Below are 27488 nucleotides of genomic sequence, written 5' to 3'. Positions count from 1 at the left end.
TGGCCAAAGAATAACCCAGATCCACTTTCACAGAGGACCAACAACCCAAAAGGATGATGGGAAGGTACTCAGTCCATCTTAGTGGTGATGCACAAAGAGCTGCCTTCAGTTGACAGTGGAATCACACTACTATCCCATTAGAAACAGGGTGGTAGCTTGTCGTTTACAAATGCTGCACACCCAAGAGATGAGAAAGTTCATGGAAGAGCTTTGATTCAAATTGTCACCCCCGATTGGTGGTGAACCTTGAGGGAACACCAAAACGCAATATCCAGCCTGATATCAAAGCATGGGTGACTGATTCAGTGGAGATCTCAGTGAGGAGAATGGTTGACACAGGTAAGAATATAGAAGTATCCATTACTAACAGGCCACGGACTGATGAGGTTAATATGAATGTAGCAAAAACGACTGTCAGGCTGGTCAAATTTTCTGAGTGGCAAACGAATGTGTGTATGGAGCTTGGAACACTGGCACTGACAACAGGAGCGAGACCAAGCAGTGATATCTCAGCACATGTCCAGCCAAAAAAAGCAGGTTGTGATGAGCTTGACTAAGTCTACAATACCTGTATGAGATAAGGAGTGCAAAACATCGAACATGCTTGAGCAATGGTTGTTAGGAACAAGAGGGTGAGGTGATCCTGTAGATACATCACACAAGATAGTTCTGTCTGTTGCTGACAAGGGTAAGTACTCCAAACGACATTGAGTAAATGGTGGAGACGAAGTGTCGATTGATTGCAGAAGGGGCTGGTCAGTAGCAAGCATGACCAGATCAATCACAGCTAGAGACAAAGAACAAACTGGAAGTCTTGACAGTGCATCCACAGGGACACTGTCTGCTCCAGAAAGGTAGTGTATATCACTTGTAAATTGTGAGATAAAGTCGAAGTGTCTGATCTCACAGGGCGAGTATTTGTCTGATTTTGAACGAAGTGCAAACATCAATGGTTTGTGATCTGTGAAAATCACAAAATCACGCCCAACGAGAAAATGATAAAAATACTTGACTGCAAGGTAAATGGCTAGCAACTCGCATGCAAAGGTGCTGTATCTCGTTTCCAGATCCCTGAGCTGACGTGAAAAGAATGCCAAGGGTTGGAGATATTGATTAACAACTTGCTGTAATATTGCACCAACTACAAAATTTGAAGTATCAATGGTAAGTACAAGATGTGCTCCAGGAATCATATGGGCTAGTGTAGCAACTTGAATTAAGTCTGATTTGATTGTTTGGAATGCCAGCAATTCATCTGGAGAAAGGGAAATAGCCGCATCTTTTTCATTCTGTTCTTTAAAATTTCTGAGCACAATTAGGTAGGAAACGATGATAAAGGTGGATGAGACCGAGGAAGTGTCGGAGACGACAGAAGGACATGAGAGGAGCTAAATCCTGGATGGCTTGGATCTTAGTGGACAAAGGTTGAATGCCGTCACAATCAATGATGTGTCCTAAAAATTCCAATGAGGATTTGCCAAAAACACATTTCGCTGGGTTGACTTTGACATTGTACTGTGAGAGTCACTGGAACAATTGAGAAAGATGCTGCTGATGTAATTCAATGGTAGGACTGGCAATGAGTATGTCGTCGATGTAGGCAAAAACACCTGGAAGTCCACAAGTAACTTCGTCAGTAAAGCGCTGGAACGTACTAGCAGTGTTTTGCAGTCCGAATGGCATAGATAGAAATTCAAATGAGCCAAACGGTGTTGTCACCGTGGTTTTGGGCACATCTGGATTCATTGGTATCTGATGTTATGCTTATACCAGGTCCAATTTCGAAAACACCATGCAGTTATTCAGAGTGGATTAGAAATCCTGAACTGAGGTTCTGGATATCTATCAGGGGTGGTGACGGCATTAAGACATCTGTTGTCTCCAACTGGGTGAAAGTCAATGTCAACTTGGCATGCCAAATGTAAGGGACATGCCCATGGGCTGGTGGAAAGTCGTATAAGGCTGAGCTGGAGCATGTGCTCAAACTTGGCTCGAGCTATCTTCAATTTGTCCAGAGCTAACCATTGTGGTTGAGAGAAAACAGGTTGACCAGTCCAGTCGTTGTGATGTAGTGTTGAGTCGAGTGGATTGCCCAGGTAGGCTTGAAGGAAAGGTTTGTCAACTTGGGAAATGAGGCAAGGAGTGCATGAAACTGGTTTCTGGCAGCAGTCACGAAGAATGACGGACTGATAACAGTGGTGGTAGATTCGTGAGCTGGTGTAGGTAAGTATGTGGTACTATCCAGAAGTCTCTGGCTCCTGATATCCGCCAAAAGTGAATAATGGTGTAGGAAATCTGCATCGAGGCTAGGATGAGGAAGATCAGTGATGGTAAAAATCTATTTAAAGTCTCAGCATAAAGATAGGTCCAACGATAAGGATATCTGGCCATAGGTCCTGGTGGGAGACTGATTCACTGCATATAAAGAAATGCTTGAAGGATTCGACTTGGTAGAGAGGAATCTTAAGGACCAAACACTACAACTCGATCCTCTGTCCACCATGAACACTTGTAAGAGACGAGATCCCTGATGTAAAAAGCACAATAAGGCGAAATGTTACAGGAAAGATCTGTGCCCAGGCTCTCTGAACTCAGTTTACCAATGCCCCAAATGAATAGGGCTTAACACACTGACATGCATTCTCTTTGAACCTTGAGTGGTAGCAAAACAGTGAGGAACTGGTGACAGTAGGGCTGGAATGGTGTCAAGAAGAAGAGCGAGTATGCGAGTGATGCCGAAATGTTGCATGTGCATGACACAGTTTAGTGACTTCGCGTGTTAAGCAATCAATGGTTCTTATTGTGGCATCTTCGCCTGTTGAGGTAGCCTGTGATGTAGGAGATGAAGAAGAAGAAGCAACGACTCTATCAGCCATGGTGGGATTATGTGAAAACTCCACAATCCTGTCTTCTGAGGTGGCAATTTGGTCAATAGTACTTGTGTCAACCATATTAGCCAGTATTGTTTGTACATTGTTTGGCTGCCTGGAGAAGAACAACTTCATGACAAATGAGCTGTCCTCAGGTGCAGCATTGCTGAGTTCACGAATCCTCCATAAAATCTCAGAAGGAGTCCTAGCCCCAAGATGTTCATCCTGAAGTAGGGTGCAGAACCGATTTTCTGATGAATTGTGTTCCATCTCAGAACTTTTGATTTGAAAGAATCATAGGAGGTGCCTTGTGCATGGTCGGTGATGAGATGCTTTATGGTAGTAGCTAAAGAAGCAGGAATACCACTAATCAGGATATGCATTTTCTGTTGTGAAGACTGTACACCATTTGCAGCAAAATAAGAATCAAGTTGGGCAAACCACAGCTTAGCATCATTGCCTGCATATGCTGAAATAGAGGTAGTACTCATCGTAAGGATGCTTTTGTGACTATGATGTGCAGCAGAAATGAACAGAAAGAATGGGTGAGGAGGAATATAAACTCAAATACGTAATCTTATGTAAGAAGAAGAAAGGCGAACGAAATGAAAAGCAAGTGTACTGCTGTTGGACTTGAATTTGAAATATAAAAAATATTATTCTGAAGGAGGCTGAGAACCAGGAGATTTTGGTAATGAAAAGTGAAAATTACCTTTGAAATGGTAACAAGCAATGCCAGAGATGAAAAAGAGCTGGACACCAGGTGCTGTGAAGAAAAGGTTGATATGTAACATTCCGGGTGTCGATATCAAAATTCCTTCAGATATAATTTTTTTGTGTGTATTTGTCGGGTCACCAATGTTGGATGTTGTCCAATCATATTGGTTAATCGTTCATAGACGCTGAGATGTGGTGCAAAGCTGAAAGAAAATGGCACCCTTGGCCTTCCACGTGTCAAAGTAACATCACTGGCTCATGTACTGAAGCAAAGGATTTCTAATGCATATTTCATTTCATAGATAATTTTATTTCATGTTGGGATGTTTACACACAAAATGCAGAAAACATCTTTGAACTGAGTAACTTAGTGTATTGAATGTGCACCCATGCAAAATACAGTGCAACTGTTATGGATCAAACATGGCGTATCATAAAAAATGCTAGTTGCAAGCGAAAAGGTAACTACTCTATTGTGTAAACAAAGCAATAGTTATATAATTAGAAGCGCCCTCAAGTGGACTAAATCAATTATTCCAAAGTTACTGGGAACAAGTTATAGTTTAAGGGTGATAATCCGAATTTGCTCCATGATCCCAATCAAGGGAAATCACCCATCTTAAGTTAGGATTTTTTTTGGTCATTGCTACATACTGATAGACATCTGTGGTTCATGACAAATAATTTTAATTTTGCTTTGGAAAAATGTATGAATGTCATGTTCCTTAAATATGTGTTGCATTGAAGCTTGCTTCCCAACCACATGGTTCTGGGTTCAGTCCTACTATGTGGCACCTTGAGTAACTGTCTTCTACTATAGCTTGTTAAGTGGATTTGGTAGACGGAAACTAAAAGAAAGCCATTGCATATAGACGTGTGTATGTATGTCTGTCTTTGTGCCTCTGTTTATGTCCCTGTCACTTAGTGGTTCAACAAAAGAGACCAATAGACCATGCTTAAAAAAAGGAAAAAGTACTGGAGTTAATTCATTTGACTAAAAATTCTTCAAGGTAGTGCCCCAGCATGGCTGCAGCCTAATGACTGAAACAAGTAAAAGATACAAGATTTTTAATTTTTGCCTGCCTAATAAAAATCCTTATAAGCAGTGTGGACCTGACAACTCTTTCCTTACTTTAAAAGTATTTATATACAATGTGAGTTGTATATGACTGAGTTACTAAGGTGCTCATAAAAGAATTGATGATTGTCTTTGAATTTTTAATATTGTGTTTTATCTCAATCAAAGTCATCTGAGTTGTTTAGTCTATAGATACCATTCACTTACTGCCTAGTTGTAAGTAGATACACTGAAGTAATAGTGGGTGGACAGTTTTCTGCTAACTTGCAATCTTATGTACATATCCCTTTTTTTCTGCTGGAAAAGGAAATAGAAATCACTTTAATGAACTTTTTTCAAATAACTACACAGAAATAAAATATTTATTAATATTCCAACAATCTTTTGTTGTTGTTTTTTTTAAATTCTATTTGAAGACTTTATATTCGAAGTTTGTGGGGGTGGGCTGAGTCTTGTGGTATCTGTACCTCAAACTATTGGCCTTTGGCCTGTAAGCTTCATTGCTGAGTTGTGATTCTAGTTGGTAATGAGTTCAGCAGGGAATTAAATGTGCAAATAACTGTTCATGAGGGTTTGGTTCCCAGGCCAGTACTTTATTGTTGTTCTCCAGGTCATAACAGAGGACATTAATGCTAGCTGTCCTTGGGAACGCCTGTATACCAATGACCTTGTTCTCATTGTTGAATCTACTGAAAATTTAGAGAAGAAACTCCAAATGTGGAAGGAAAACCTTGAGGCTTAAAATAAACTGAGCAAAAACACAATTTTTAATTTGCAGGAAAAACGACAAGACTCCAGTCTTTAGTGTACCCAACTAAACTGTGGATACACAAAAGGTGTTGTGGAATAACAGGCAGGCTGACAGAGAAAATAGACTTTGTATGCAGTAGATGCATTGAAATAATTAGCAGTAAAAGTTCCAACATAATTAATTCCTTGTTACATTACTGACCTAGTTAAGAGTGGAGAGGGTGTTCCAAAATTATAGTAATTAGAGTAAGAATGGGGCAGGAAAAGTTCATGGAGTTATTACTTCAGCTAACAAAGAAATTTTCTCTAGGGAAGGCTGGTTTGTATGATTTTCATCTATGAATGTGATGTTACATGACAGGAAATACGAGCATTGAATGTAGACTTGTGAAAGTTGGAAAGAAGTGAGTTAAGCACCTTCTGCTTGATGAATAATGCAGTTGTGATATTATCTATGTGACAAATTATTAATCATCACTACCTATTGGAAGTTGGCTATTATGTCCTTTTTGTGTAGGAAGTAATATTCAATGATGTGGTTGCTATATATCAGACATGCACAAACAGATATTGACACTGATATCAACACACTTGACAAGGTACAGCTGAGTTTAAATAGTTGAGTAATCTCTTTTGTCAGATATATCAGATATCCAAGTTCACCATTGAGGCCAATCTGAGAAAACCAGTAGCTTTTTTTCTCCAGAGCTTTACTGATCTGCTGTGTATCAATATTGGGGATCAAACTCTTCAATCATCACAATTCCTGAACTACTATCTGTTACGTTAATACCAGTCATCAGCTGAGCATAACTATAAAGTACCCAATCGGTTTCATCAAAGAAATGTTTCAAACATTTCGTATATGCAGGCAAGACCTACCAGAGATCGACAGCTGTGCTCCTTTGTACAGGAAGTTATATCCAACACTTGATTGTTTATGCTTTTTAGGAATCTCACATTGACATTAGATATCAATACTAACAAAACACAGATGTATTCAAATAGTTAAGAGAAATATTACCTCTGCTAGTGACAATGGAATTCTCACTCTAAGAGACCTGCATCAGGTCAACTGCAGGAAGGAACCAATGTGCAAAGTGAGACCATATCTAGGCTGAAAATGCATCTGTTGCATCTGAGGGTGTTGGATTTGAGTTGGTGCAGTTGTAGGATAACCTCATCTGGGCTATTGACATGCCTGAGAAAGACAACAGTAAAGGTTTCAGGATTCTGGAGAGGAGCCATTATGACAGTAATTAATACTGTTGCTTACCAGCACCATGTTCACAGCTATTACAACCACCACCACCACCACCACCACCACCATCACTGCCACTGATGATGAAGATTGTTGCTGTATTCATCCATGACTTTTGTCATCTACTATAATGACATGTTTTACTAAGTCTATCACTGATTACTACCATGACATTTACTACCATTTCCAACAATATTGATGTAAACAATGTCATCACTGTCCTCTACCATGGCATTTACCACCATTGCCAATAACACCGATGGAGACAACCACTGCAGCCAACCAACTGACAGCCATCCATCACCACCCTTACTGTCACCTCTATGACACCAACAACACCAGTTTTTGGAAAACTGCTGCTGCTAGCACACTCACCAGACTGAGGTCACTTCCCATTTAGCTATTCAAATGGCAGGATCTACATAGACTCACATTTCTTTAATCATATTCTTCTGAAGAAGGGCCTCTGTACCTGATATATATAAAGGTTTTTTAACTTTCCTCTCTGCATTGTTAGAAGCTCTCCTCCTTTCCTCTTTTTGTTTATTATTCTATTTCTGTATCACAATGCTTCAAGCAAACTATAACCCTCTTCTTTCATTTATTTTTATTTTAACGTAGTTTTATAGGCAACATTTTTTCTTCTGTCACTGAAGAATCAAGAAGAGTTGTTATCTCTCAGTAATAAAGATCATTCAAGATTTTGTTTCTTCCATTAATAAAAGAATTTTATCTATTCTTTTATTCTTTTACTAGTTTCATTCATTTGACTGTGGCCATCCTGGAGCATCGCCTTTAGTCGAGCAAATCAACCCCAGGACTTATTCTTTGTAAGCCTAGTACTTATTCTATCGGTCTCTTTTGCCAAACTGCTAAGTCATGGGGACACAAACACACACACACACATATATATATATATATATATATACATATATATATACATACGACAGGCTTCTTCCAGTTTCCATCTACCAAATCCACTCACAAGGCTTTGGTTGGCCCGAGGCTATAGTAGAAGGCACTTGCCCAAGGTGCCACGCAATGGGACTGAACCCAGAACCATGTGGTTGGTAAGCAAGCTACTTACCACACATCCATTTCACATTCATTGTATTTAGCTTTACTAATCATGAGTTGTTGAAATACAATTGATAATTGGTGTAGTGAATATGGAATAAATCAGCCTAATGGGGCACATACTTTTCCAAGCTATAGATAATAACCCTGCTAATTAATGAAATACTTGCTAGTTATTCAGTGCTTCCACTACTTACATGTCTAAATTTATTGTCCATAGAGCCAATTTTGAGCTGGATCAGACTTCATCTTGGAGGTAGTGTTAATTTCAGTATATGAGCCATTGGGTCTTTAGCTGGTGGAGTGGATCTAGTATCCTTTTGACTCAATCATTTTTATTAAATTTAATTCTGATCCACACCAACCTTCTTGCAGTTCTAAGAAACAGCCTTTAAAATTCACTTCATTTCTTACCATACCTAGTTTTTAATATCCTCTGTAATGGCACATATTTTCTTCATTTTTCACATTTTAACAATTACCTCATCCTTTTATTGGGACTTATTTCTATTTCTCGAAACATCTAAACAATATCCATTATTTATGTATTTTTCACCCTTTATTAGTACATTGCTTTTTGTGTCTGTTGTTCACTGTATTATATAGCCATTACATTTGTCTGTTTATGATTTTATTATTACATTGTTCATCTTTATTTTAGATTAATTTTTTTTTCTATTTCTGTCTTTTTGCTTCTGCTGCTATATTTATTCTACATCCATTTAACAGTTTTTGTAATTACCCTAGCTTCACCACCTTTACTACAATCTGTGTTTCATATCCAGCTGCATGGTATTTTTTTTTATATATATGTATTCAATGTTCATACTATTTTCTACTTTTTACTAGGAATTGGTTGTTCAAAATCAATGCACATTAGAAGCAGTTCAAAGTGGCTCTTCAAATGGGGAGGTCCTACGACGCCAAGTCATTGACCTGACGCATCAGTTAGAGATGGAAAGAGAAAAGCACAAGTGCGTATTATTCAAAGTACATATGCTGGCCATGTGATATTCACATTCCTTGTTAGTTTTATTTCACACAACAATTGTTTGGAGATTAGCTTTCAACTAAGTCAATAGAATGTTAGTTTTCTCAGTTGAAGGGTTAACAATTCAGATTACAATACATAATTTTGATTTAACTGCCATTACTTTCATTTATTGATCCATAGATATACCATTGGGTGTAATAAATACTAGACTACTAGTTAAAGAATTGAAGAGTTGCTTTGAATTTTGTCTTAGCAAAGACAATTATCTCGTTTCTGCCTATAGTTACCATTCGTTTACTACTTTGTTGTAAATGAATATTGTTCATGTTGGAAAAATTGAGAGTATAATTGATAAATTTTTCACTAGTTTGAAATATTAGGTTCAAATCCTTTATAGAGTTGGAAAACGTAGTGGGACACTATGACAAGTTAGCTTTCTGAAGCTTGAATTTTTTTGTAAGCTGGGAGAAGTGATCACCTCTTGAATTACTGTATGAGGTCTTAAGACCAATAATCTAATTGTTGATCTACCAGTGTTCAGAAGTTCAGATTTGTAGACAGTTTTGCATAATCTTTATTTGTTATATAAAGTTAGATTTCTTAGAATGAGATGTAAAGATCTGGAGATGGTCAAGTTTTAAAAAATTTTAGGAAACCAAATTAAAGGGTCAGTGGTTTATATGCTGTCGCAGACATTGCAATGTGCACACCTGAGATTTTTGGTATATGATGATATAGTCTGTCACCATAGAGGGGTGTGACTCACTACTGCTAGAGGTAGCTACACTGTAAAAATGGCAGTTATCCTCATGCTGATTGTGATAATATGGAGTTTTTCTGGGAACTTTGGACAAAATAGATACACTAACAATATTTTTTGTTCTCTCATCACTACTCTTGGGTGAACTTGAAAATGAATTTACTATGTAGAATAACAAAGAATTAGATGAGAAGTCTTAATTCTTTCCGCTACAAATATCTACATCTCCACAACATTCTATAAGCAATGCACAACTTTATAATGGCTGTGACTGCAGACATGTAATCTTTGACATTGCAAAAGCCTGTTGGCATCTGTTCAAAACTATTTGCAGAAAAAGCAATGAAGCCCCAACATTGTTAACATTATTGGCTACTTCAAGATAACAAAGCTTGAAACTTTATTCTCATTATGCACCTCTCAGCAATTTTCCTTAATTACCTCTAAAAGTGTAAGTCACCTAAAACACACAGTAACATAAAGCTAAAGGAAATCTTGCATGGACTTAGTAGAAGACCCAACATATTTCACAAGACATATTTCAGTGATATTACTGAAAAATGACGAAGAACAGAAACAGATGGTAAGATACATTTTTAGCTTATGCTGTTAGAGAAAAATACAATGAGAGAGAGAGAGAGAGAGAGAGAGAAAGAGAGAGAGAGTGTGTGTGTGTAAGATAGGTACTGTTGTCATCATAGTAACTAACAAGTTTTGATTAAAAACATGGATATCTTAAATGCAAGTTTGTCAACACAACACAATACACTTCAAAAGAAGACTATATGCATATATATATATATATATCATCGCGTCATCGTTTAACGTCCACTTTCCATGCTGGCATGGGTTGGACAGTTTCACTGAGGGCTGGCAAGCTAGAAGGCTGCACCAGGCTCCAATCCGATCTGGCAAAGCTTCTACAGCTTGATGCCCTTCCTAACGTATATATATATATATATATATATATATATATATATATATATATATACAGGGTGCAGTAAATAAACTGTCATCTAAATTACACAAAAATGAAAATAACATGGACATTTCATTCTAACAGATATAATTACCAAAATCACAAAAAAATATCTTGAAATACTAAAGAGTTAAATTTATTCAATAAAATCGCCATTGGCATCAACCATGGCCTCCAGACGACTTTGAAATCTTCTGCAACTCTTCTGGATAGTCTCCTTGTTCAAGTTGGTGAATGCTGCCATAATCCTTGCTTTCAGTTCATCTTTGGTGTTACAAGGAGTTTTGTTGGTCTCCCACTCAACTGCACCCCACACATAATAGTCAAGGAGGTTGCAGTTTTGGGAGTTAGGTGCCAGATGTTAGGGATGATGTGGTTGCAGAAATTGTCTGACAACCATGATGAAGAGTCTTGTTGCCAGATATAGGGTCTCCCAGCAGCCACCCTCTTGACCCAGGGTAACCCTTCCTCCTCCAGGCACTTGATGTAGGCCTCCATGTTGAATCTGAGGCCATGTGGGAAGATGAATGGAGGCATAACGTCGCCATCACTAGTTATCACTCCAAACACCATGATGTTGACTGGATGTTTGACTTTTATCACTCTTTGAACATGTCTGCAGATTGATACTCAAACACTCTGAAATGTTCATATTGGAGCTTCCGGTGTGAATGCCAAGCAGTACAGCATGTTGTTTCCAAATTTCTGGCAGAGTGAACTGCATCATGGTACTGGTTTTCTCACAGATGGTGTCCAACTGACCCTACTATACTGTGTAGTCAACAAAATCAAAAGTAAACAATGTGCATGCACAAAATTAAAAGTATAAAATAGCAACAATTTACCCATCGCACCCTGTATATATATATATATATATATATATATATATATAAGGTTTAGATTTAGATTCAAAAATTGAATATGGTACTTATGTTTAGGCACCAGAATATAGTATGGTATGGTATTATATAAAAACCATTCCAAAAACTAGGTGATCAAAAAATCAAAATAAGCAACACGGATTTTAAAGATGGTTAGGGTTAGGCTCTACTCGCACTTTTAAATTTTTTAAAAAGTAGTTTATTAAGTAGTTAAAATTATCAAAATATAGTATTTTAACTTCTACCATGGTCATCTAGGGCTATTAATTAGCACATATTTTAAATTGGAAATTGAACCTTTATAACATATATTCCTGATCTCTCACCTTATCATTTAATCTACTTGTAATAAATAAGATTTCATCTTTACTCCATAGAAAATATTTTTTCACACCACTTCTGCTAATGCTGTTAGTTTTCTCAATATGTATTTTAACCCTATACAGCTTATAAGAATTGGAAATTTTCATAAGTTTTTACTTTATTTAATGCTTGATTTTAAAAGAATCATTATTATTTATTACATTACTCCAGGGCTTACAGCAATAGTGTCTTGTTTTTGTTTTTTTTTAATTTTTAACTTAAATAAATCTAATCCTTATGCCCAAAATTAATCTAATCCTTATTCAATTAATATTCTTTAATTAGCCCATGTTAATCTTTAAACAAACTCATGACTAATGAAACTTTTAATCAATCATCATGTTCCTGTATTGGATGGCCTTGTTAATTCCTAATATCATTTTTCTTTTTCTGTCCCTCAGACCTTAGTAAACCCATTATCATAAACTATATAAATCCTATACTAATTTTTTCTTCACATTATAAAAATATAGCTTACATTTATGTGTCTTCAAAATAGTATTATTATATATATCAGCTAAAATTTTTAAATCATTTTAAAAATAATTCAAAATAGTTTTTCATGAACCCAATATACTTAATATCCTTAGACCTTGCACCTTATAGCCTCTGAATTCAATACTGACATTACTTCATGATTTTTGTATAAACTAACTACATTTCAATGTTAAATCTCTTAACGAGGACATTTCATTTTATTGTTATTAACATACCTCTTATTGTTAAAATATTATTAAAGTATTGTTTAAACTAATATTGATGTCTGTAAAACAATACTGATGCTCTATTCAGACTAAAGAAAAAGCCCTGTTTGACCTATATACCTAGGGTTTAATTCCCCAACATTTTGATAGTAGTAAAAAAAACCCAACCTATAAGAGTGTTGCCACTCTGACCAGAGAAACGTTTATAACCATATCCTTTATAGCCATGTCCATGCATAATGCTTACACCTTCCCTTTCCTTAGAAGTGATTGTCCCTTATACTATTACTACTAGATAAGAGACAATAAAATCAGAGACAGTTAGAATTTTTGCCTAGAACCAATTACTAGCCTGATAGACTTGGCTATGTCAGGATGGATTTTTATGTATTCTTCCTCCCATTTGGATTTGAAATGTTGCCACAATTATAATATGTCTATTCTACTGTAATTTTCTGCATTTTTGTGCAGCTGAAGATTGCTCTACATATTGCATTTAATGTAATGCTCGCATTACTTAAATAAATGGAATAGCATGAAACGTGCGTACTGCAACCATCTTTAAAATCCGTGTTGCTTATTTTAATTTTTATATATATATATATATATATGTATGTATGTATAATAAAGGGTAAAATTGATTAATCAATTAATAATTAATAACATTACCAAGTAGTTCGGTATGTTAAAATAACCTTTATCGGTAACCTTATACAAAAGTTCTATAATTCATCATCATCATCATTGTCATTTAACGTCCGCTTTCCATGCTAGCATGGGTTGGACGATTTGACTGAGGACTGGTGAAACCAGATGGCTACACAAGGCTCCAATCTGATTTGGCAGAGTTTCTACAGTTGGATGCCCTTCCTAACGCCAACCACTCAGAGAGTGTAGTTGGTGCTTTTACATGCCACCGGCATGAAGGCCAGTCAGGCAGTACTGGCAACGGCCACGCTCAAAATGGTGTATTTTATGTGCCACCCACATAAGAGCCAGTCCAGGGGCACTGGCAACGATCTCGCTCAAAAGTCCTTAAACATGCCGCGGGCACAAGTGCCAGAAAGGCAATGCTGGGCACAGGTGCCAGAAAGGCAACGCTAGGCACAGGTGCCAGAAAGGCAACACTGGGCACAGGTGCCATCCCGATTTCGCTTTCGCTTGCCCCAACAAGTCTTCGCAAGTGGAGCTTTGTGCCCAATGAAGGAGACGACGTTGGCATGGGTGCCAGTCGTCGAATTTAACTCAATTTCGATTTCACTTGCCTCAACAGGTCTTCGCAAGTGGAGTTTAGTGTCCAATGAAGGAAGGTATGTATAAGTGGACTGGCTGAGGCTTTAGATTTAGGTCTCACTTGGCTTGCTAGGTCTTCTCACACACAGCATATTTCCAATTGGCAGAGTTTCTACAGCTGGATGCACCACCTAACGCCAACCACTCAGAGAGTGTAGTGGGTGCTTTTACGTGTCACCGGCACGAAGGCCAGTCAGGTGGTACTGGCAACGGCTATGCTCAAAATGATGTATTTTATGTGCCACCCACACAGGAGCCAGTCCAGGGGCACTGGCACCGATCTCTCTTGAAAGTCCTTACACATGCCACGGGCACAAGTGCCAGAAAGGCGACGCTGGGCACAGGTGCCATCCCGATTTCGCTTGCCCCAATAAGTCTTCGCAAGCTGAGTTTCGTGTCCAATGAAGGAGACGACGTTGGCATGGGTGCCAGTCATCAAATTTAACTCGATTTCGATTTCACTTGCCTCAACAGGTCTTCATAAGTGGTGTTTAGTTTCCAATGAAGGAAGGTACGCATAAGTGGACTGGCTGAGGCCTTAGATTTAGGTCTCACTTGGCTTGCCAATAAGCATAATTATAATTAGGGTTCAGCAAATTGCTTCACCACATACCGAAATTTAGAAATAGCAGTTAAATACTATTCCTCTACCATAAGATATCTCCCAGACAGCAATACTCTCAATTCACTCAGGTAAAGAGAAAAAATAACGAATCCGCCCATCTTTGATCAACTACATATGTGTTTCTGGATTAAAGAGGTGTAAAATTTTATTTTTACTCACTTATTTCCATCTTCAGTGTAGTATTTCAATTGTAAATTTGAGAGTACTAATAATTAAATACGTATTCGACCAAGCGACATCGCTTGGTCTCAAATTTGAAACACAAGTAAAGTCAGATTTGATTTGGAATTTTTGTCCATCTTCGAAAAGGAATTCTGATCCTTCTAGAAGGTTTGGGCATGTTGTGCAATTTGGTCAACCACATTTTTTCACTTTTGCGTCAATTATTTTAGAAAATAATTTTGCCTTTGTGAGGATCTTTTTTAGTGATTTCGGTTGTTTGTGGCTTTTAATGATTTAATGTATGTGTAAAATTTCCTTTAATTTAGGGTCCTTATGTAGCATTGGTAAATTTTGGGTGATGATGGTGAAGGCTTCTCTGTTTCTGGGTTTGTATATGGATATGTACAGCAGTATTTTCGGGGAAGGTGTGTTGCTGTCTTGAACTTTTCTTAAGTTTTCTATGTCGATTTGTGTTGCACGTCTGATTCCATCCTCTGTGAGTTGAACTGGGTAGTGTCTGTCAATTAGGGTATATTTGAGTTCTTGCAGTCTAAAGACTCTGGTATTTTTTTCTGACACTATTGTGCATATCCTTCTTGCAAGGTTGAAGTAGATGTTTGTTTTGGCGTGTCTTGGGTGGCATGAATTAAATAGTAGATATTGTTTGGTGTCTGTTGTTTTGTAAAATATGTCCGTTTCTATTTTTAGGTTTATTTTTTTAATTAGTATATCCAAGAATGGGAGCTCCTTTTGGTTGTACTCCATTGTGAACTGTATGTTTGAGTTGACGCTGTTCAATAGTCTTTTGAATTTCAGGAGTTTGTCTGTTTTCATTCCAGAGTATGAAACAGTCGTCCAGGAATCTTTTCCAATTTTCTTTTATGTATTGGGAAAGGGGGTTTCCAAAGGTAGATAAAAATTCCTAGTATATTATTATTTCCAGATAGCCCATTGTTAGGTTCGCAATGACTGGGGCTGCCCTAGTGCCCATGGCAATTTTTGTTGGATTTTTGTCAATAAAACATATTGTCAAACATGAAGTAGTTGTTTCGTAGGATGAATTCAACTGATTCAATTATGAATTCTTTGCTGATCCTTTCCGGAATTTCTTCCAGAAATTGGTCCAGCCAGAACTGAATTGCCTCTAGCCCATAATTATGAGGTATACTGGTATATAAATTAATCACATCAAATGAAACCATGATTGTTTCTTCCTTGACTTTTTTTGGGAGGTGATTTAACATATCCGAGTCATCTTTGATATGGCTATTGATGTGTTTAAGGAAGGGTTTCAGGAGGATGTCCATAAATAGACTTAGTCTGTGTGTTTCACAGGCTGGGCCAGATATAATGGGTCATAGCTTTAGGTCCCCTGGGTTTGGTGTATGTATGTATGTACGTCTTTGGTGATTTTTTTATGGTTTCATTTATAATCTGGCTTTTGTGGACTTTTAGTAGACCGTAGAAAAGGCGAGGTTTACATTTAAAGTTTGTTAAAAAGTCAATTTCTTTGGTTGTCAGTTCTTTTCCATGGGTTTTAATTAGTGAGGACAGGGTTTTCATTATTTTTTTCGGGGTGTAGTTTGTGATTTTTTCGCAATGTTGACTGTCATTAAGCATGGAGATTACTAGATTTCTATAGTATAATGTGTCCATTACTACCACTTCACTTCCTTTGTCTGCTTCCTTAATCGTTATATCTTCATGATTTTGAAGTTCTGTTAATTCCTTCCATTGTGTAGTGCTAAAGTTTGAGTTGACTGTCTGTTTATGCATGGTGTGGTAGGGAAAGTTTTCAGAATTCATCAAGATTTTTATTTCTTCCTTTGTGGAGGATGTGTTTACTTTTGTTTTTGACTAGTGAGTCATCTTCAGTATTGTAATTGGTTAATGCTTCTGTGAGTCTTAATTTTCTACAGAATTCTATTATACTGTCATTCACTTCATTTTGGTTGACTCTGCATGGAGTTGGGATGAATTTTAACCCTTTTAAGAGGATGTCTATTTCTGTGCTTCAAAGAGGTTTAGTTGAGAGGTTAATTATCTTCAGTTTTTCCTGATCACCAGGTTCTAACCTGTGTCCTGGTGTCTCTGGTCTGGGGCTAAAAAATGTTGGACAAAAGTCACCTGGCAATTAATCAAAACCATTTAATTCCAAGATTTATTTATGTTTAACAACTGAATGAATTTAATAAAAACATCTTAATATGAAACATCATGAAAATTGTTCAAGCTGAAGTCCTTTTTGAGTGACACATTTTTCCATTCAGGTCAATACAGAATTCCAGATAGTATTTATGGAATTTTGATTTACCATTGGGTGACTTTTAGCCAACCCTGTATATATACAGTATATAGTTATTTTTTGGGCTGCTTGTGTGTGTTTGTGCGTTTTTCAACATGTAGACAATGCAATGTAGACTTTAAAAAAGAACTCACTCAATTTATGAAAGTACATGCATGATTAACAAATACTTTTACTGGCAGCATAGCAACAGAAAAAGACCTAGTCATTATAAAACACATTTTATTATCCTGAAAGGGAGCTTTGCAGATATTTTCTATTCTTGAGTTAATAAATTCTAATCCATCCTACAGATCTAATTTCAGATTTAATTTTTTAAAAGGCAAAGCAATCTTATTTGTTTTTGTGTAAATTCAATCCAGATTACAAATTGCCGAGTTACAAACCCAAAATGAAATGCATCGTAGTCAACTTGCAGAACCTTTGTTAGCAGCTCCAAGCCTAGATGATGACTATAATGCTGATCTTCAGAATTTGCAATTGGACAATACAGACTTAAAAGTAAGTTGAATTTTTGAAAGTATGTCAAGTCTATCTTTCTTTTTTGTATTTTTTACTATTGCTTCTCATTTAGTGTATAGTGCCATCATGCTTATTGGATTACTCATCATTGGTGAAATTTATTAATAAAAAAATGGGTATAATTAACCACTGAGAAAGCAAGTTGGAAGTTACTGAAATTTCATAATCTTAAAATAGATTTTAAGATCTTAGACTGAGAAACTGTGTATCTTCAACTTTAGGGCTTCCAAATATTTTTGACCTTTTATTCCAGTTCTGATTATCCTATTCAAACTGTTATTCAGGAAAGTAGGTTGTTGTTGATTAACCCACCTTGTTTGTGAAGAATATATTATCCAGTGTCTCCTTTTATTAAGACAATAGAATGTTGTTTGACAGAAATTTGACTGCTATTTCTAGCAGGTTGTGTGACATAGTAGTGGCTGAAATCTCAGTATAAGTTGATACATCAATTCAGAACACAAAACAATCAATTTCAGAATTATTCAAAATCCAATAACAATTTTTAAATTTAATTTGTTGAAAGCAGTTGATCTTTCTGACATTACTCTGAGTAACATCTTTAGTCTTTTATAAATTTCTTCTTGTTGGGATGAGTGAAATATATGGCATTGTAGTTATATGCAGTATCCTTCTGTTATTGTTTTGTCTCCCAGTGATCCACCTGGTATTATCATCATCCACTCACTTCCAGTGGTGCTATTGATCAATTACTCTAATATATCCTTAAACTATTTTCTCAACTGCATAAAAAACATCCTTGAAATAACATGCTTGCTCCCACTGCACAGTGCCTTGGGAAAGTGTCTCTTGCTATTGTTCAGTGTGACCTCCTGCTATTGTTCAATGTCACCTGCTATTGTTCAGCCTTGTAGCTTAAATTTGATGGATGGAAATTATAAGGAAGCAAGGGTCAGGGGTATTGCCCTTCCTCTTCTGACTAAGCATTAAGTTTTTTTTTCCTCCTCTAAAACATAGAAAAAAATGAGTTTAAAATTACAGTACTAAATTCTGACAACAAAAGTTATAAACCTTGTTTATAAAGATATATATGTTAATTTACTCAGTATTTTCATTTGTATATCATAATTGAAGACTAAGTGGACTCAGTATCTTCAAAACAGTGTTATAAGGGACTTGTGTTGGAACTACGATCAATGGAAGGAGTTTGAACAGAATGTGTAGGTTTTTAAAGAGATTGCTGCCATAAGAACTAATGGAATAAATTACATAAATGAAATATTCAATTTGAATTGGATACTTAGAGTGGTAATGAAGACAAGGAAAGTTGCAACTCTATCAGGAATAGTTGCTGATAGTTGAGCTGACTGCAAAATTCTTTGTCCATATGTCATTGGTGAAGTTAAGAAAAGTAACTATTTAGTACAATCTCTACTAATTGCTATGGCATATTTCAAATCTTGTTCTCATAATAACACACTTCTTGCTTAATAGGCCAACATGTAAGTGTACATTGCATGATGTTGTGAAAAAAATGCAGTTAATTTTAATCTGAAAAATTACAACATTTTGTACAACATCTATTGTTTTTTTCATTATCACAAACTTTTGATGAAATTTCTCTGTAATTGCTTAAATGCTTAATGTCATAGCCAGACCATCCACAGTAAACTCTGTGTCATCTTCAAAATTGGTGTCATCTCCAGAAAAGTTTCAAATCTCACCGGGCCATAAAAATTGTTTAGTGATAGTATATAGACCATAGGATTCTTTGAGTGACTACTGTCATGCTGTAGATGTAGGATCTATTTCTGTCAATTTTAGCTATATATCTGCACACATTTGTGCAGGTCTGTGCAAGTTATTATGAAGAAGACTAACAGTTACTTATGCATGCATGTCTCCCCTCTCCACACTACCAATGTTTATTCAGTAGAATGGCTACCAACTTGGACCAATACAGCTTGGCACTAGTGCTATTGCAGTTGTTGCTCTCAAAGCACAAAGAGCTGGAACTGGTACTGCAAAGCATTTCACCTGATCTTGAACAGTTCTACCAATCCACTACTCTGGTTTTGTACATTTTATCAGCTCTGAAAGGATGCAAGACAAAGCTGACTTTGATAGGATGTAGAGAGTTGCAATTAATACCATGAGGCATTCTTTTCCGTACTCTAATGACCCTTCCGATTCATCTGTAGATATATGCATGCAGAACCGAGCAGACAGAATACTTAACAACAACAATTTTAATTTTGTTCAGTCTCTCTTGTATGCTCATGTAAAAATACATTAGATATTTACTATTTGTGTAATGAAAATATTTGAAGTATCATACTTTAAACATTATAATTTTCTCATTCTAATGGATTTCAACTTGTAAGCATTGGAAGCGATATATGTTAATTTTATTTCTAATCCATATTCACCAGGAGAACTTTGTAAAGAAAAAACTAAGTTCCTGGTAAATAATGTATAAGATTGAGTTTTAGTTTCTTACTGTTTTATTTTGCTTCAATAATGATCTTGAGAAAAGCATTGATAATAGTTGTTGATTAGTCTTCTCAAAGCCAGTGACCCATTAACTGATATTTCTAATTACATAAAGTCTTGTGAGTGACTCTTGTAAAAGATGCGTAATACATTAATTAATGATTAATCAGTAACTATTAAGACTGATAAAAGCTTACTGGGTACACTGATTGACATGTTTACAGTGAAAAACATGCATAATTAAGGTTAACAATATTATTTCAGTATCTTTCTACTTTCAGCTTCAAGTAAAACATTTAAATGATGACCTTGCAGAATGCCATACTCAAATTGAAGTCTTATTACAAAAGGTGACTGAAAATAAATCTTGTGTAATCTATAATGAGGCACTTGTCATAGTGTAGGAGGCAAGATCTTAGCAAACTTTGTCCATGACATAATTGAAATTTTTGATTGTTGTTTTTCACTTGCTACTCAATACATCAACACCAACTTAGGACATTGACAAAACTTTCTACATTCAACTTTGTACCTGTTTAAACTTGGTGCCTAACTTTATGCATAACTTTCATCTATTGATATTCCCTTACTGCCTAATGGTAATAGGTAGCAATACATAAAAAGTGAGGGTGGAGGGCAACAGCTTAATAAAATAGCATATAGATGGGAAAAAGAGATAGAGAAAATGTACAGTGGTAGAGAGGGATATCAGAGGCACATAGAGGTGGATGTAGTGACAAAAAGGGAGAAGGTGTCAATTGCCGATGTGAGAGGATATTCAGAGGAAAATTGTGTTCAGTGGAAAATAAAGTGGTAAGAGATAATGTTGAGAGTGCAGGATGGGTGGAAAAGGAAGTAGTTTCAAGAAGAGGGGTTACTGACAGTTCAAAAGTGGGAATAGAATATGTGCACTTCTGCTTTCATGTAATTACAGTAGCTTAGGAAATAGTGATATGATTAGAGGGGTGAAAGATGGATGGGTATTACAATGATGAGCTGAGGGGAAGGCTTGACAGGTGCAGATTAGGTGCAAGATATAGACATTGATGATATGGACCTGAATTTTACTGGGATGTACAGGTCTTGTTGAGTATGGAGAAATGCCAATTATCTCAGCCCTTTGTCATTTCCTCTGTGATGCTCAAAAACTAGATATTGATCTTCACTACTTTATTCCATGTCTTTCTGAGTCTCTCTCTTCCATAAGTTCCATCCACATTTAGTGATTAGTACTTATTTATGCAGCTGTCCTCATCCATATGCATCATATGATCATAGCAACACAGTTTTCTCTCTTGTACACTACACTTGATGCTTCTTATGCTCACTTTTTTTTCAAGACATTTGTACTTTGTCATTTGTGCACTGTACATCCCAGCAGAGCATGCTAGTTTCATTTATTTCTTATCTTTGCGCAACCTCTGTATTCTAGGTTTCTATGTTGCGCAGCCCTGTATGATAATCAGAACAAATGAAAATCTATAGCGTGAATATAACAGCTGTAGGTTTCTCATCAGTTTTCCATAGATGTTCTCCTTCTCCCCTTTTTTTGAAGAGATGTTCACATCCATCGAGCAATTGATCTCTACAACAATGCATGACTTTCGTTGTAATCAACATCATTCATAGTAGACTAAACATACTACTATTTATGAGATATATTATGAATACACTATATAGTGTAATTTGTAGGAAGAATAACAGAGGGGCTTGACAGAAAGCTGAGGTGTTGAAAAGTGAAACATTTACAAAAGCAAAGATTATTGGTGTAATATATCTATAATACCATCAGTGAAAGACAAATATAACAAATTGGACATACTTCTTTTCTTATATGGACATTAGTTATTTAATTGATGAAAATATCACTTCCAAAGTAAATGAAAAATTAATGAAGAAACAAATTCTATAACCAGATTTTGGCTTTACATTTACATATTGGAGTACTTTGTTATGTAACTATATAGCTAAACACTATTCCAGAAAAGACAGACTTTGCATCAAAAAAAAAGAAGAAAAGAAAAAGAAAAAGGACAATTTGAAAGTATATGTCCAATCTGTTTATGGAATTGTTAAAATATCAAAAATGTTCTAGAGGTTCAGTTTCTGAAAATAGAAAATAAATGAAAATATATTCATGCATATATACATGACTATGTGTGGTACAATAAGACTGGGATTTGACTCTCTTAGTTGATGTTTTGATTCCTGTGAAAACATCTCCTTTTGTAGATTAGCTCCTTTTTTAAAGGAAAAATTTAAAAAGACAATAAAAACAGAAATGCATGCATACAATAAGTAAATGAAATAAAAATTGAGAAAAAAACTATATATAAACAAATATTAATTCAACACTGACAATTTATCTATCAACAGGAATATTGACTGACTTTGTTCAAATGAATACATTAAAGCCAAAAAATAAGATCAATTTGGACACATTTCTAGCTTTAATATTACATTAACTAAAATATTGATAATATTAGTGTTCGAGTTGAAAGTGAATGTGAGGTGGTTTATTTGTACCCTCTTTATTAGTGTGGCCTATTAGAATATTTCAAATGTAATTTGCTGGAAAGTATGTAATTTTATTTTTTTAATCCAAAAATGATTGGGCTAGAATTGCTTATGATATATCAGAATAGATTTATTTCTATGTGCACAAGTTTAACACGAATCTTAAGTTACCAAATATCTTCGAGTTTGCAAGATTTTATTTTGTAATTGTATTTCTTAATTTATTTAAGTAATCATTGTATCATAATGTAGGATCTGGAAAAACAAGAAACACTTTATTAATGAAATTGTTATTATCACTGGATAAAAATACTTTAGGCTATATTGCAGACAATAGTTAAGTTGTTTAGTTCATGTAATTAATAAAAGGAACACAATGCAGTTGCAAGTTATATTGGGAAGTGTAGAAGATATTTCAGTAGCTTTCATGAAATAATTTGTAGGGTCTATTTTACTAAAATATATAACATTATGATGCAGAGTCAGGATTGTAATACAGTTTACATAAGAGACGACTTTGATTGCTTTGGCTATCTCTACTGTCTGACTTACTAATGATGAGAAAATACAGATGTGCACATGTGCACACACTCTTTCGTGTTCCTCCATCCTTTCAGCATTAACATAAGCTGGAATTCTCCTAACTCAGTATTTTGTATGAATTATTTTATAAGTGAATTCTCATTTTGAATTTAAAACTCTCCAGTTAAATACAAATGCTAATTTGAGTAGTGTTTGTTTTCAACTGGATTTATTAAAATAGATGAGACATTTTGTGTTGCCTAGGCAACTATGTTCACTGACAGCAGTAAAATAACCTGCTTTGCCTGTGGACTGAACATCTAGGTTCATCTAGGCTAGTAACTTTTATAGTTTAAGGGCACATCAAACAGGTAAATAGAATAATTTGCTTCGCAAAGCAATCTAGTTGCTTCAACAACAATCAGATATAGATGTATGCCAGGTAAACTATCAGGTCATTAAGAATGAAATGTCCGATTCTTTTATGCACCAAGTTTGACAGTCGTTAACTCTAATGTTTTATCCTGACAATTCTTTGTTTTACAATATTGAAGAGTTACATCATCATTTTTTGAAATGTAGTTCATGGTGTCTGATTATGTTGTGAGTTTTCTCTTGTTAATTGATTTTTGTGAACCCATGGATAGATCAAAAATTTATGTTATTTATGAATGTGAGTTCCATTGTGGAACCAATGCATTCCAGACAGCTCGAAACATTAATGAGGTGTTTGGAGAAGATGTGGTGAATGATCACACTGTATGTCGATGGTTTGAGAAGTTCTGGTCTGGTGACTTTATTCTTGAAAATCAGCCCCATGGTAGACCTGAGACCAAGGTTGATAATGATGAGCTGGAAACTGTAGTAGAAGTGGATACATCGCAAACTACACATGAGTTAGCAGCAAGGGTTGATGTTTCAATTCCAACTGTATTGGACCATCTGAAACAAATTAGCAAGGTAAAAAAGCTGAACAAGTGGGTACCACACAAACTGAACAAGTATCAAATGGTACGTCATCTTCAAACTTGCTGTTTTTTGCTGCCACAGCATAAAAGTGAACCATTTTTGCATCATATTGTTACGTGTGATGAAAAATGGATTATTTTCAACAATAGCAAGCATTCTGCATGGTAGCTGAACAGAGAAGAAGTGCCAAAACACAATCCAAAAAAGGCTAATGGTGTCTGTTTGGTAGTCCAAATTAATTGGATGAAATGATGAGTGAACTTGCAATTAAACAACCGAGATTGGTCAATAGAGACAGGACAATTCTCTTGCAAGACAATACTCAACCACATGTTGCACAAAGAATGCTACTCAAGTTACAGGAATAAACTTGGAAGTACTCTGTCATCCACCATATTCACTAGACCTTGCACTGACTGACTATCACATTTTCCTGGTATGAGACAACTTTTTGCAAGAAAAAAACTTCAAATCTGAAGAAGATGCAAAAACAGCCTTTCATGATTCTTTGCTGTTGGCATAAATAAACTACCGATAAAATGGCAAAATTAGGTGCATACCTTGATTAACTGCATTGCTTTTCGTTGAGATAAAGTAAAATAAACCTTCAGTTCAAAATTGGATATTTCATTCTTAATGACCTGATATTTGATCTAATTAAAGGGTAAATAATTTGGTTATGTTTGTTTTTGCTCCTTTTCATCAATTGAAAGTAATTACAGTACAAATTGTCTTTTAACTATTGTATTGTAGATTGATAAACTGGAAAATACCAGCATAGTTGAACCGGAGAGTAGTTCAGTCCTAAATACATCATCATATCACTACAGAGATAATTATAACTGCAACCTGAATGAGCCACTATTGCGGGAACCTACTGAGTTTGAGGTAAGCAAATTGTTACTTTGCAAAAATTTGCAAGCAGCATGCAGCACACTATTCCAACCTACAGAGCCTGTTACCTATTTTCTGACCCTCAGGGAAATTGATTTCAGTAGGATTTGAGTTGAGGAAAAAATAAGAAACTGATTTTTTTCACCTTCTCAGCTATCCCATCCATCTTTGTATGAATCATCATCATCGTTTAACATCCATCTTCCATGCTAGGCTGGGCTGAGCTGGGACAGTCAACAAGATCCAGTGAGTCAGAGGACTGTATAAAAATTTAGTTGTTCATTTACTTTATCTGAATACCAACTGCAGCTTAGGGCATATTCTTTTAGGTTTTCTGCATTTAACTGATCTGTTATGAGACTTAGGATCCAGGGGCATATATTCCAGGTGTGCTAGGTGTGCGCTGTACACCCATCAAAAGTGGCAAATTCTTTATGTTTACTCGTTAATTTAATCACAAATCATAATGGAAAACTTTTGTTATACCTCTGCTTGAAATTTGGTGGCAGGCCTCCTGAAATAACACTGCACACCTCACAGCGCATTGTATCATAATATGGTACCAGGTGTATCATAGGATAATGGGAGACTGGCAAAAAAGTAATGGCAAAGAGTGTGCGACAGCTTTGACAGCATAGTTGCATGTTCGTTTTTGTGGCAAGAAGTTGTATGTTTAAATTAACTTGTAATTCCTAAAGTAAAACTAATATTTTTTACAATAATTTTTTTCTTGCAAAATCATAATATAACTGATATTAATTTGTGGTTCATTGTATGATGAGGTTATCAAACATTTTATGTCTCAAAGAAGAATAGAACTTACATATATAACTAATTTAAGTAAGTAAAATTATATGGTTTCTTATTTTTTTAGTGTGTGCACATAAGAAAATTATGGCCTATTTTAGACTGCTTACAATTTATAGGGTATTATTAATTCAGTTTACTTTTGTGCCATTTATCTCTATCCTATTTGAATTAAGTGTAAAGTCCTATACTATAGATGTCTATACCTGTTGCCAAATCCTAAACTGCATGAAACCACAGTTTAAGCAGTGTTGTTATTTGAGGGTCAAAAACCTAAACTAAGTTAAGTCATTTTAGAAATGTGTGCTTATTTTTAGTGTTTTATCAAAGAAATGTGTGTTTATTTTTAGTGTTTTATCAAGTAAATTTGTCTAGATTTTTTCTTCCTTTGATTTTTGAGCATAATAGCAGTTAATAACTCATGCAGTGAGTTTGAATTTGTTGGTATTAATTATTAATGATTTATTTTTTATTATCTATTTATGATTTAATTAGAAAATTGATACCATAGAATTGATATTATGTAAATTAGTGAAATGCATAAATGTAATTAACTGTATCCAACTTACATTGACAGGCGAAAGGACATAGCAAGTAGGGTCATAGCCCAACTAATTAGGGAGCGAATCAATTTAGATGAGATGCAGTTTGGGTTCGTGCCAGGTAAAAGCACCACTGATGCCATATTTCTAGTAAGACAGCTGCAGGAGAAATACCTAGCCAAGGATAAACCTCTGTACCTGGCTTTCGTTGACATGGAGAAAGCCTTTGACAGGGTCCACCGATCCCTTATCTGGTAGTCAATGAGGAAACTTGGGATAGAAGAACGGTTAGTGAGAGCTGTGCGAGCCATGTACAGAGATGCTGTCAGTGAGGTGAGGGTTGGAAATGAGTACAGTAATGAATTCCGGGTAGAGGTAGGTGTCCACCAAGGTTTGGTCCTCAGCCCCCTCCTATTTATCATAGTCCTCCAGGCGATCACAGAGGAATTCAAGACAGGATGCCCCTGGGAGCTCCTCTGTGCTGATGACCTTGCACTAATTGCAGAGTCACTATCAGAACTAGAGGAGAAGTTTCAGGTGTAGAAGCAAGGACTAGAATTGAAGTGCCTTAGAGTCAACCTAGCTAAAACCAAAGTCCTAATAAGTAGGAAGGTAGACAAAACACAAACCCCTTCAGGTAGATGGCCCTGCTCGATCTGTAGAAAAGGCATAGGTAGTAACTCTATAAGATGTACCCATTGCAAGCTATAGACACATAAGAGGTGCAGCAATATCAAAGGCAGGTTAACTAGGAAGTTAGTTATTGTATGTGGCAGATGTTCAGGTGCAATAAACACTGTAAACAAACAGGAAACAACTTCTGTCTCATTCCAGGGAGAAAAACTAGAGGTAGTTGATAGCTTCCGCTATCTGGGTGACCAAGTTAGTAGTGGGGGTGGGTGCGCTGAAAGTGTAGCTGCTAGAATAAGAATAGCCTGGCAAAGTTCAGAGAGCTCTTACCTCTACTGGCGACAAAGGGACTCTCACTCAGAGTAAAAGGCAGACTGTATGATGCATGTGTACGAACAGCCATGCTACATGGCAGTGAAACATGGGCTGTGACTGCTGAGGACATGTGTAAGCTCACAAGGAATGAAGCCAGTATGCTCCGCTGGATGTGTAATGTCAGTGTGCATACCCAACAGAGTGTAAGTGTCTTGAGAGAAAAGCTGAACATAAGAAGCATCAGTTGTGGTGTGCAAGAGAGGCGATTGCGCTGGTATGGACATGTGGTGAGAATGGACGAGGATAGCTGCGTGAAAAAGTGCCACACCCTAACAGTTGAGGGAACCCGTGGAAGAGGTAGGCCCAGGAAGACCTGGGCTGAGGTGATGAGGCAAGACCTTCGAACATTGAGCCTCACCGAGGTGATGACTTCTGACCGGGACCTTTGGAAATGTGCTGTGCGTGAGAAGACCCGGCAAGCCAAGTGAAACCTAAAT

At 36.2% G+C, this 27488-nt stretch overlaps 1 protein-coding gene across 14 annotated transcripts in view; it reads left to right on the top strand.

The window, feature by feature from the left end:
• LOC106872513 (uncharacterized) overlaps window positions 1–27488 on the top strand; it is a 252407-nt gene that overhangs the window by 179158 nt on the left and 45761 nt on the right. For 13 of the 14 annotated variants that reach the window (XM_089357348.1, XM_089357343.1, XM_089357355.1 and 10 more), the window contains 4 exons: window positions 8603–8727; window positions 17182–17320; window positions 20077–20145; window positions 24557–24691. In XM_089357348.1, coding sequence (XP_089213474.1) covers window positions 8603–8727; window positions 17182–17320; window positions 20077–20145; window positions 24557–24691 — 468 coding nt within the window. Of the gene's footprint in view, window positions 1–7432; window positions 7507–8602; window positions 8728–17181; window positions 17321–20076; window positions 20146–24556; window positions 24692–27488 lie in introns of all 14 variants that reach the window. The other variant, XR_016243103.1, reaches the window with a different exon arrangement.

The sequence above is a fragment of the Octopus bimaculoides genome, chromosome 9, assembly GCF_046866305.1.
Source record: "Octopus bimaculoides isolate indiv1 chromosome 9, ASM4686630v1, whole genome shotgun sequence".
Taxonomy (NCBI): domain Eukaryota; kingdom Metazoa; phylum Mollusca; class Cephalopoda; order Octopoda; family Octopodidae; genus Octopus; species Octopus bimaculoides.
The sequence above is the reverse complement of the archived record's forward strand: the minus strand, read 5'-3'. Positions and strand labels throughout refer to the sequence as shown.